Source organism: Hyla sarda, chromosome 6 (genome assembly GCF_029499605.1).
Source record: "Hyla sarda isolate aHylSar1 chromosome 6, aHylSar1.hap1, whole genome shotgun sequence".
Classification (NCBI taxonomy): domain Eukaryota; kingdom Metazoa; phylum Chordata; class Amphibia; order Anura; family Hylidae; genus Hyla; species Hyla sarda.
This window is the reverse complement of record NC_079194.1, coordinates 304,598,894-304,611,774: the sequence shown is the minus strand read 5'-3', so window position 1 is coordinate 304,611,774 and position 12,881 is coordinate 304,598,894. Positions and strand designations below refer to the sequence as shown.

At 46.3% G+C, this 12,881-nt stretch overlaps 1 protein-coding gene across 1 annotated transcript in view; it reads left to right on the top strand.

Moving 5' to 3' along the window:
* Positions 1-12,881, top strand: part of AMPD3 (adenosine monophosphate deaminase 3) — a 58,572-nt gene that overhangs the window by 33,156 nt on the left and 12,535 nt on the right. Inside the window, 4 exon segments of the mRNA XM_056523099.1 lie at positions 1,977-2,106; positions 7,060-7,254; positions 9,876-10,007; positions 11,938-12,101. Of these exon segments, the coding sequence (XP_056379074.1) occupies positions 1,977-2,106; positions 7,060-7,254; positions 9,876-10,007; positions 11,938-12,101 (621 nt within the window).

Here is a 12,881-nt window from a genome sequence, read left to right as displayed (position 1 = left end):
TCCTGATAATCAGCCGTGTGACCGAGGGTTAAGGATAGTAAGGATTTGGTTGTTTCTAATATAAATTATCGATTTTATGACATATCCAAAGGCAACTTCTTACCTTCCATAGCGCAAAAAATGCCGATATCTTCACCATAGTTTAAGAAAAAAACATTTACACAGCTGCTTACACAATCGTGTCATGTGACTCGCCGGCACGCAGTGTTGACAGGGAGGGCAGAGTTATCTGTGACACATTGTGTTGGCGAGCGGCGTTCCTCCGCTAATGAGGATTCCAGGAACAGGTTCTTCTGGTTTTGTCTGGAGATGTTCGGATCAGCCCAGGATCGGGTATAATGGAAATGAATATAAAGCCGGTGACGAGTCTCTGCTACATACCGCACATATGTAATAGAACAATGGCGAACACGATCACCGTCATACGTGATATATCCGCTGGCGCCGGTGTGAAGGACATTCCCGAGATGTCTACAAATTAGGTTTATTGTCTCCAGGAAAAGTGATGACTGTAGAGCAGCAGATCCCTGTATCTGTATCCAGACAATGCTCTGTGAGCTAAACACCCTGGACTCCAGACTGATACATTGTACATAGCTCGTCCTCCTCTCAGCTGAGAAGTATATACAATTGTATCCAGTCTAGACAATGCTCTGTGAGCTAAACATCCTGGACCCCAGACTGATACATTGTACATAGCTCGTCCTGCTCTCAGCTGAGAAGTGATACAATTGTATCCAGTCTAGACAATGCTCTGTGAGCTAAACATCCTGGACCCCAGACTGATACATTGTACATAGCTAATCCTGCTCTCAGCTGAGAAGTGATACAATTGTATCCAGTCTAGACAATGCTCTGTGAGCTAAACATCCCGGACTCCAGACTGATACATTGTACATAGCTCGTCCTGCTCTCAGCTGAGAAGTGATACAATTGTATCCAGTCTAGACAATGCTCTGTGAGCTAAACATCCTGGACTCCAGACTGATACATTGTACATAGCTCGTCCTGCTCTCAGCTGAGAAGTATATACAATTGTATCCAGTCTAGACAATGCTCTGTGAGCTAAACCTCCTGGACCCCAGACTGATACATTGTACATAGCTCGTCCTGCTCTCAGCTGAGAAGTATATACAATTGTATCCAGTCTAGACAATGCTCTGTGAGCTAAACATCCTGGACTCCAGACTGATACATTGTACATAGCTAGTCCTGCTCTCAGCTGAGAAGTGATACAATTGTATCCAGTCTAGACAATGCTCTGTGAGCTAAACATCCTGGACTCCAGACTGATACATTGTACATAGCTCGTCCTGCTCTCAGCTGAGAAGTGATACAATTATATCCAGTCTAGACAATGCTCTGTGAGCTAAACACCCTGGACTCCAGACTGATACATTGTACATAGCTAGTCCTGCTCTCAGCTGAGAAGTGATACAATTGTATCCAGTCTAGACAATGCTCTGTTTTTCAAGAATGTTATCATTCACTGACAGCAAGTGGAGATCTTGACAACAGTGTAGATGTGAACTATACTGGTGATGTCTGTTCTTCCATGAGTATATATCAGCGTTTACCAACCAGGGTGCTTCCAGCTGATGCAAAACTACAACTCCCAGCATGCCCGGACAGCCGTTGGCTGTCCGGGCATGCTGGGAGTTGTAGTTTTGCAACAGCTGAAGGCACCGTGGTTGGGAAACGCCACCCCAGGCAATGCAGTTGCTGGTTATAGCAGAACAGCAGTTGGAGCCTGAGATGTGATGAACCGTCTGGACTAGGAGGGAGCTGATAAGACGGAAGGGTTAATGTCACATGATCCAGAACAGTCGCTTGTTGCACTTTCTAGGGATAAAATGACGCAGAATATTGCGCGGTCAGATATCGAGGAGCCGGGCGGTTGTGATGTCATCGCTCTCGTCCGCCAGTTCTGCGCTATAAAAATAATCCTTATTATCTCTATGGACATTTTCCCACAGAAAAACCTACTGTCACCGCCGCCTCAACTTCCTGGGGTCCAAGTTTAACCTCCACGAGATGCTGAACGAGATGGCGGAGCTGAAGGAGTTAAAGAGCGTCCCCCACCGCGACTTCTATAACGTCAGGAAGGTAAATATAGGATCACACAGAAGATGATGTCACTGCCAATGGGACCATGAGGAGGAGGAGGACAGAGGAGGAGGAGGAGGAGGAGGACAGAGGAGGACAGAGGAGGACAGAGGAGGAGGAGGACAGAGGAAGAGGAGGAGGACAGAGGAGGAGGAGGAGGACAGAGGGGGAGGACAGAGGAGGAGGAGGATGAAGGAGGAGGAGGAGGAGGACAGAGGAGGAGGAGGACAGAGGAGGAGGAGGAGGAGGACAGAGGAGGACAGAGGAGGACAGAGGAGGAGGAGGACAGAGGAAGAGGAGGAGGACAGAGGAAGAGGAGGAGGACAGAGGAGGAGGAGGACAGAGGAGGAGGAGGATGAAGGAGGAGGAGGAGGAGGACAGAGGAGGAGGAGGACAGAGGAGGAGGACAGAGGAGGAGGACAGAGGAGGAGGACAGAGGAGGAGGAGGAGGACAGTGGAGGAGGAGGACAGAGGAGGAGGACAGAGGAGGAGGACAGAGGAGGAGAGAGGAGGAGGAGGACAGTGGAGGAGGAGGACAGAGGAGGAGGACAGAGGAGGAGAGAGGAGGAGGAGGAGAGAGGAGGAGGAGGACAGAGGAGGAGGAGGACAGAGGAGGAGGAGGACAGAGGAGGAGGACAGAGGAGGAGGACAGAGGAGGAGGAGGAGGACAGAGGAGGAGGAGGACAGAGGAGGAGGAGGAGGACAGAGGAGGAGAAGGACAGAGGAGGAGGACAGAAGAGGAGGAGGAGGAGGACAGAGGAGTCTAGAGGAGGAGGACAGAGGAGGAGGAGGAGAACAGAGGAGGAGGACAGAGGAGGAGGACAGAGGAGGAGGAGGAGGAGGAGAACAGAGGAGGAGGAGGAGAACAGAGGAGGAGGAGGACAGAGGAGGAGGAGGACAGAGGAGGAGGAGGAGGACGACGACAGAGGAGGAGGATAGAGGAGGAGGAGTAGGAGAACAGAGGAGTCTGGAGGAGGAGGACAGAGGAGGAGGAGGACAGAGGAGGAGGACAGAGGAGGAGGAGGAGGAAAGAGGAGTCTGGAGGAGGAGGACAGAGGAGGAGGAGGAGGACAGAGGAGTCTGGAGGAGGAAGACAGAGGAGGAGGAGGACAGAGGGGTCTGGAGGAGGACACAGGAGGAGGAGGACAGAGGAGGAGGACAGAGGAGGAGGACAGAGGAGGAGGAGGAGGACAGAGGAGTCTGGAGGAGGAGGACAGAGGAGGAGGAGGAGGAGGACAGAGGAGTCTGGAGGAGGAGGACAGAGGAGGAGGAGGAGGACAGAGGAGGAGGAGGACAGAGGAGGAGAGAGGAGGAGGACAGAGGAGGAGGAGGAGGACAGAGGAGGAGAGAGGAGGAGGACAGAGGAGGAGGAGGACAGAGGAGGAGGAGGACAGAGGAGTCTGGAGGAGGAGGACAGAGGAGGACAGAGGAGTCTGTGGGAGGAGGACAGAGGAGTCTGGAGGAGGAGGACAGAGGGGTCTGTGGGAGGAGGACAGAGGAGTCTGGAGGAGGAGGACAGAGGAGTCTGGAGGAGGAGGACAGAGGAGTCTGGAGGAGGATGACAGAGGGGTCTTCATGCAGCTCACTCCTCTCTCTTGGCGGAGTCCATGTGATCTGGGGACATTAGGAGGGACGTCTGTTAAGGTCTTCAGATCCCTATAGACATTGATGGACAATCATAGCAAACATGGATGACACATCTGACTCTGCTGCTGTATATATATTGGAGGACACCCCTATCTGACTCTCTGCTGCTGTATATATCTAGGTGGACACCCATATCTGACTCTCTGCTGCTGTATATATCTAGGTGGACACCCCTATCTGACTCTCTGCTGCTGTATATATCTAGGTGGACACCCATATCTGACTCTCTGCTGCTGTATATATATTGGAGGACTCCCATATCTGACTCTCTGCTGCTGTATATATCTAGGTGGACACCCCTATCTGACTCTCTGCTGCTGTATATATCTAGGTGGACACCCCTATCTGACTCTCTGCTGTATATATCTAGGTGGACACCCCTATCTGACTCTCTGCTGTATATATCTAGGTGGACACCCATATCTGACTCTGCTGCTGTATACATCTAGGTGGACACCCATATCTGACTCTGCTGCTGTATACATCTAGGTGGACACCCATATCTGACTCTCTGCTGCTGTATATATCTAGGTGGACACCCATATCTGACTCTCTGCTGCTGTATATATATTGGACGACTCCCCTATCTGACTCTCTGCTGCTGTATATTTCTAGGTGGACACCCATATCTGACTCTCTGCTGCTGTATATATCTAGGTGGACACCCATATCTGACTCTCTGCTGCTGTATATATCTAGGTGGACACCCCTATCTGACTCTCTGCTGCTGTATACATCTAGGTGGACACCCATATCTGACTCTCTGCTGCTGTATATATCTAGGTGGACACCCATATCTGACTCTCTGCTGCTGTATATATCTAGGTGGACACCCATATCTGACTCTCTGCTGCTGTATATATCTAGGTGGACACCCATATCTGACTCTCTGCTGCTGTATATATCTAGGTGGACACCCATATCTGACTCTCTGCTGCTGTATACATCTAGGTGGACACCCATATCTGACTCTCTGCTGCTGTATATAACTAGGGGGACACCCCTATCTGACTCTCTGCTGCTGTATATATCTAGGTGGACACCCATATCTGACTCTCTGCTGCTGTATATATCTAGGTGGACTCCCCTATCTGACTCTCTGCTGCTGTATATATCTAGGTGGACTCCCCTATCTGACTCTCTGCTGCTGTATACATCTAGGTGGACACCCATATCTGACTCTCTGCTGCTGTATACATCTAGGTGGACACCCCTATCTAACTCTGCTGCTGTATATATCTAGGTGGACTCCCCTATCTGACTCTGCTGCTGTATATATATTGGAGGACTCCCATATCTGACTCTCTGCTGCTGTATATATCTAGGTGGACACCCATATCTGACTCTCTGCTGCTGTATATATCTAGGTGGACACCCCTATCTAACTCTGCTGCTGTATATATCTAGGTGGACACCCCTATCTAACTCTGCTGCTGTATATATCTAGGTGGACACCCCTATCTGACTCTGCTGCTGTATATATCTAGGTGGACACCCATATCTGACTCTCTGCTGCTGTATATATCTAGGTGGACACCCCTCTCTGACTCTCTGCTGTATATGTCTAGGTGGACACCCCTATCTGACTCTGCTGCTGTATATATCTAGGTGGACACCCATATCTGACTCTCTGCTGCTGTATACATCTAGGTGGACACCCATATCTGACTCTCTGCTGCTGTATACATCTAGGTGGACACTCCTTTCTGACTCTCTGCTGCTGTATACATCTAGGTGGACACCCATATCTGACTCTCTGCTCCTGTATATATCTAGGTGGACACCCATATCTGACTCTCTGCTGCTGTATATATCTAGGTGGACACCCATATCTGACTCTCTGCTGCTGTATATATCTAGGTGGACACCCATATCTGACTCTCTGCTGCTGTATATATATTGGAGGACCCCCCTATCTGACTCTCTGCTGCTGTATATATCTAGGTGGACACCCATATCTGACTCTCTGCTGCTGTATATATCTAGGTGGACACCCATATCTGACTCTCTGCTGCTGTATATATCTAGGTGGACACCCATATCTGACTCTCTGCTGCTGTATATATATTGGACGACTCCCCTATCTGACTCTCTGCTGCTGTATATATACACCCATATCTGACTCTCTGCTGCTGTATATATCTAGGTGGACACCCATATCTGACTCTCTGCTGCTGTATATTTCTAGGTGGACACCCATATCTGACTCTCTGCTGCTGTATATATCTAGGTGGACACCCATATCTGACTCTCTGCTGCTGTATATATCTAGGTGGACACCCATATCTGACTCTCTGCTGCTGTATATATCTAGGTGGACACCCATATCTGACTCTCTGCTGCTGTATATATATTGGACGACTCCCCTATCTGACTCTCTGCTGCTGTATATATACACCCATATCTGACTCTCTGCTGCTGTATATATCTAGGTGGACACCCATATCTGACTCTCTGCTGCTGTATATTTCTAGGTGGACACCCATATCTGACTCTCTGCTGCTGTATACATCTAGGTGGACACCCATATCTGACTCTCTGCTGCTGTATATATCTAGGTGGACACCCATATCTGACTCTCTGCTGCTGTATATATCTAGGTGGACACCCATATCTGACTCTCTGCTGCTGTATATATCTAGGTGGACACCCATATCTGACTCTCTGCTGCTGTATATATCTAGGTGGACACCCATATCTGACTCTCTGCTGCTGTATACATCTAGGTGGACACCCATATCTGACTCTCTGCTGCTGTATATATCTAGGTGGACACCCATATCTGACTCTCTGCTGCTGTATACATCTAGGTGGACACCCATATCTGACTCTCTGCTGCTGTATATAACTAGGGGGACACCCATATCTGACTCTCTGCTGCTGTATACATCTAGGTGGACACCCATATCTGACTCTCTGCTGCTGTATATATCTAGGTGGACACCCATATCTGACTCTCTGCTGCTGTATACATCTAGGTGGACACCCATATCTGACTCTGCTGCTGTATATATATTGGGGGACACCCATATCTGACTCTCTGCTGCTGTATATATCTAGGTGGACACCCATATCTGACTCTGCTGCTGTATATATATTGGAGGACTCCCCTATCTGACTCTCTGCTGCTGTATACATCTAGGTGGACACCCATATCTGACTCTGCTGCTGTATATATATTGGAGGACTCCCCTATCTGACTCTCTGCTGCTGTATACATCTAGGTGGACACCCATATCTGACTCTGCTGCTGTATATATATTGGAGGACTCCCATATCTGACTCTCTGCTGCTGTATACATCTAGGTGGACACCCATATCCACGCCGCCGCCTGTATGAACCAGAAGCATCTTCTCCGCTTCATTAAACACACGTATCGCACAGAACCGGACCGGGTGGTGGCGGAGAAGAACGGGAAGAAGGTGACCCTGAAGGAATTATTCGACAGTCTCAAGATGGATCCGTATGACCTGACTGTAGACTCTCTGGATGTCCATGCGGTAAGATGTAGGTTGTAAGGGATCAGCGAAGATCTATCGTTCTCTTCTCCCATTATGTCCTGACAACCAGCGGTTCTGATCATTCGGATCTAATATTCTGACCACTCTATGAAGGACCAACTGAGGACACAGCAGAATACATTGCATCAGTCCCACATTGTAGCGTAATTCGAGACTAAGCTTAACCAAAGTTAAACAGATTTATAAATTACTTCTATTAAAAAATCTTAATCCTTCCAGTACTTATTAGTAGCTGTATGCTACAGAGGAAATTTCTTTTCTTTTTGAATTTCTTTTTTGTCTTGTCCACAGTGCTCTGTGCTGTCACCTCTGTCCATATCAGGAACTGTTCAGAGCAGGAGAAAATCCCCAGAGCAAACCTCTGCTGCTGTGGACAGTTCCTGATACGGACAGAGGTGTCAGCAGAGAGCACTGTGGACAAGACAAAAAAGAAATTAAAAAAGAAAAGAATTTCCTCTGTAGCATACAGCTGCTAAGGCCCCTTTCACACTATAAAAATTTATCCGTAATGAACGTCCGTCATAAAAATCTTGAAAATCGGCCGTATAACGGCCGATTTTCAAGATTTTTATGACGGACGTTCATTACGGATGACTTTTTATAGTGTGAAAGGGGCCTTATAAGTACTGGAAGGATTAAGATTTTTAAATTAGAAGTAATTAACAAATCTGTTTAACTTTCTGGCGCCGGTTCATAAAAAAAAGAAAACATTTTGCACCGGAGTACCCCTTTAAGTCCAAGACAGAAGGTCAAATCTCTAGAGCTCCAAACCCTCAAGATCCCAAACAGAAAAGTCTAAAGACTGTCTGATCTCCGAGATAATAAGTCAGAATTTGGACTGCTCAGAATCCTTCATTAAGGGTCCAAAATCCCAAACTTTAGGGTAAGTAAGATCTGTCAGGGTTCTCAGAAAGTCTGTCAAATGTGTCAGAATGTCAGTGACCTTGTCCCAGATCTCTGAGATAATAATCCGATGTTAGACTGTTAGAGTGGTCCTTGTCCTAGATCTCTGAGATAATAATCCGATGTTAGACTGTTAGTGGTCCTTGTCCCAGATCTCTGAGATAATAATCCGATGTTAGACTGTTAGAGTGGTCCTTGTCCTAGATCTCTGAGATAATAAGTCTGAGCACTTTCAGCTCTTTAAGATAATAGTCCCAGGTTCTGTTGGAAAGGTGAGACAATAAGTCAGGGCTTTGCTCAAAACTCTTTAATGGACCCAAATTCTAAAATGTCTGTGATAAAATTCTATCAATGGCCAGAACACTCTGAGGTAAAAAGTCAGAACACTCTGAGGTAAAAATTTAGAACTCTATGAGGTAATAAGTCAGAACTCTATGAGGTAATAAGTCAGAACTGTATGAGGTAATATGTCAGAACTCTCTGTAGTAATATGTCAGAACTCTATGAGGTAATAAGTCAGAACTCTGAGGTAATATGTCAGAACTCTATGAGGTAATAAGTCAGAACTCTGAGGTAATATGTCAGAACTCTATGAGGTAATAAGTCAGAACTCGCTATAGTAATAAGTCAGAACTCTCTATAGTAATAAGTCAGAACTCTCTGCGGTAATAAGTCAGAACTCTCTGTAGAAATGTGTCAGAACTCTCTGTAGTAATATGTCAGAATTATTTGAGGTAATAAGTCAGAACTCTCTGAGGTAATATGTCAGAACTCTCTGAGGTAATAAGTCAGAACTCTCTGAGATAATAAGTCAGAACTCTGAGGTAATAAGTCAGAACTCTATGAGGTAATAAGTCAGAACTCTATGAGGTAATAAGTCAGAACGCTATGAGGTAGTAAGTCAGAACTGTATGAGGTAATATGTCAGAACTCTCTGAGGTAATAAGTCAGAACTCTCTGAGGTAATAAGTCAGAACTCTATGAGGTAATAAGTCAGAACTCTCTATAGTAATATGTCAGAACTCTATGAGGTAATAAGTCAGAACTCTATGAGGTAATAAGTCAGAACTCTATGAGGTAATAAGTCAGAACTCTATGAGGTAATAAGTCAGAACTCTATGAGGTAATAAGTCAGAACTCTCTGAGGTAATAAGTCAGAACTCTGAGGTAATAAGTCAGAACTCTATGAGGTAATAAGTAAGAACTCTGAGGTAATAAGTCAGAACTCTCTGAGATAATAAGTCAGAACTCTGAGGTAATAAGTCAGAACTCTGAGGTAATATGTCAGAACTCTCTGAGGTAATAAGTCACAACTCTGAGGTAATAAGTCAGAACTCTCTGAGGTAATAAGTCAGAACTCTGAGGTAATAAGTCAGAACTCTGAGGTAATAAGTCAGAACTCTATGAGGTAATAAGTCAGAACTCTATGAGGTAATAAGTCAGAACTCTGAGGTAATAAGTCAGAACTCTATGAGGTAATAAGTCAGAACTCTATGAGGTAATAAGTCAGAACTCTCTGAGGTAATAAGTCAGAACTCTGAGGTAATAAGTCAGAACTCTCTGAGGTAATAAGTCAGAACTCTGAGGTAATAAGTCAGAACCTCTGAGGTAATAAGTCAGAACTCTCTGAGATACTAGTTCTGAAATAACCCATATTTCCCGGCACTATTTAATAATTGACTAATGTTGATCCGCAGGGGCGACAAACCTTCCACCGCTTCGATAAGTTCAACGCCAAATATAACCCCGTGGGGGCGAGCGAGCTGAGAGACCTCTACCTGAAGACGGAGAATTACATCGACGGGGAGTACTTCGCCCGTATTGTCAAGGTACAGGCACGACACACTGTCACGACATCTGCTGTGTGATGAAACGCTTAATCTCCTTGTCTTTCGTACACAGCGCCACACCTGTCTGCAGGTTGTGTTTGGAATTGCAGTCGAGCCCCATTCACTTCAATAGAGCCAGGCTGCAATACCCCTCACGGCCTATGGGCAGGCACCGTATGGCACTGGAAGAAAGACGACATGTCTTCCCGATTCTGTAGAACGAGGGCTCGCTTTACGGCAGAGGGGGGGGGGGCACTGACCTTTGGGGACCCAATAGTAACAATCACAATGGGCCCCTTTCTGGTCCCGTCACTTTCCTACATCCATTCTGCTCCCATACTTGCCAGATTTTGGGTTAAATAATATTGCAAAACAGTGTGTCCCCAACCTGCGGCTCTCCAGCTGTTGCAAAACTACAACTCTCAGCATGCCCTGACAGCCGAAGGCTGTCAGGGCATGCTGGGAGTTGTAGTTTTGCACCTCTGTATGGTGATTTATGGGCCCTTGCGAAATCAAAAGGGCCCTAGGACTCTGTAGAGACCCCCTTAGCTTGTTGTATAAGCCACTGATGGGATCCCAGCTGGAGTGCCCCTACAATGATCTATGATGAGTGAGAAGATGTAGGGGGAGTTACCCTTTATACTTCATCTTGGGCCTCTGGGGCCTTCCCGGTTACGGGCCGGGCCTAATATCTGGAAATATTCAAATGATGTTTCCTTCCCAGACCAAGTGCCCCTCCAATACCCAATGACGAGTGAGAAGATGTAGGGGGAGTTTCCCTTTATACATTGGACTTCATCTTGGGCCCCTGCGGCCTTCCCGGTTACGGGCCGAGCCTAATATCTGGAAATAGTCACATGACTCTTCCTTCCCAGACCAAGTGCCCCTCCAATACCCAATGACGAGTGAGAAGATGTAGGGGGAGTTACCCTTTATACATTGGACTTCATCTTGGGCCTCTTGGGCCTTCCCAATGATCTATAGACAAATGGTTTTTATAGAATTTTCCAGAAATGTTACAATACAATAAACAAGATCATTGTAACATTGTGGCCAAAAAGAAAACAACATAAAACAAATAAAATCCTAACATATGTTCGAACATAAATATATATAAAGCTATGAAAACATCACTCAGATTAAATGAATGGCCTCTAAGGATCTATGATGAGGGAGAAGATGTAGGGGGAGTTACCCTTTATACTTCATCTTGGGCCCCTGTGGCCTTCCCGGTTACGGGCCGGGACTTATATCCAGAAATATTCACCTGACTCTTAGTTCTCAGACCAAGTGCCCCTCTAAGGATCTATGACGAGTGAGAAGATATAGGGGGAGTTACCCTTTATACTTCATCTTGGGCCCCTGTGGCCTTCCCGGTTACGGGCCGGGACTTATATCCAGAAATATTCACCTGACTCTTCCTTCCCAGACCAAGTGCCCCTCTAATGCTCTATGACGAGTGAGAAGATGTAGGGGGAGTTTCCCTTTATACATTGGACTTCATCTTGGGCCCCTGTGGCCTTTCCAATTACGGGCCGCGCAAATTATTAGGAAATATTTACATGACTCTTCTTTCCCAGACCAAGTGCCCCTCTAATGCTCTATGACGAGTGAGAAGATGTAGGGGGAGTTACCCTTTATACATTTTACTTCATCTTGGGCCTTTCCGATTACGGGCCGCGCCTATTATCAGGAAATATTCACCTGACTCTTCCTTTGGTCTTGAAACCTGATGCAGTCTCAATAAAAACAACTATTTCCGGACCATTAGCGCGATACGATGGCGAGATCTGCAGACGCGGTGCTGACGCCCATATTTTCTATTATTTTCTTTTTGATGTAAATGTTTAGGTCTCTGCTGCCCTCTGGTGGTAGAGATGGGGTACTGTAATTACTGTAAGTCTTGATGTCCTTTTCTCTGTCTGTCCAGGAAGTGTCTCAGGAGCTGGAGGAGAGCAAGTACCAGTACACGGAACCCCGACTGTCCATCTACGGCCGCTCCCCCGATGAGTGGGACATCCTGGCCAAGTGGTTCATCAAGCACAAGGTCTACTCCCCCAACATGCGCTGGATCATCCAGGTCCCTCGGATTTTGTAAGTCTCCCTTCCTGCTGCCCATCGAAGTAAAGAGGAGCTCTAACTTTAAACAAACTTGCAGTAGATGCACCACTCTGTACTCTAATTACACCCAAAGCTGCACCTAAAGTTCTCCTGGTTTCCAATGCAGTGCATCATGGGAGCTCAGATCCGGGTTACCAAAGTCCGTCGTGATAGAGTTCCACTTTAACTTTGGAGTCTATTACACCATATAACCCAAGGTCGGAACCTCACAAAGTGTAGCAGAGTTTTTCCAAGTTTAGACTGAGTTAAAGGGGTACTCCGGTGAAAACCTTTTTTCTTTTAAATCAACTGGTGGCAGAAAGTTAAACCTATTTGTAAATTACTTCTATTAAAAAATCTTAATCCTTCCTGTACTTATTAGCTGCTGAATACTACAGAGGAAATTCTTTTCTTTTTGGAATGCTCTCTGCTGACATCACGAGCACAGTTCTCTCTGCTGAAGTTATTATAATAATAATAACGCTTTATTTATTGTTGTCCTTAGTGGGATTTGAACCCAAGTCCCCAGCACTGCAAGGCAGCAGTGCTAACCACTGAGCCACCATGCTGCCCTTAGCATACATCTGCTATGCACGGTTGCTAAAATGGACAGAGATGTCAGCAGAGAGCACTGTGCTCGTGATGTCATCAGTGTTCCAAAAAGAAAGGAATTTCCTCTGTAGCATTCAGCAGCTAATAAGTACTGGAAGGATTAAGATTTTTTAATAGAAGTAATTTACAAATATGTTTAACTTTCTTCCACCAGTTGAGTTA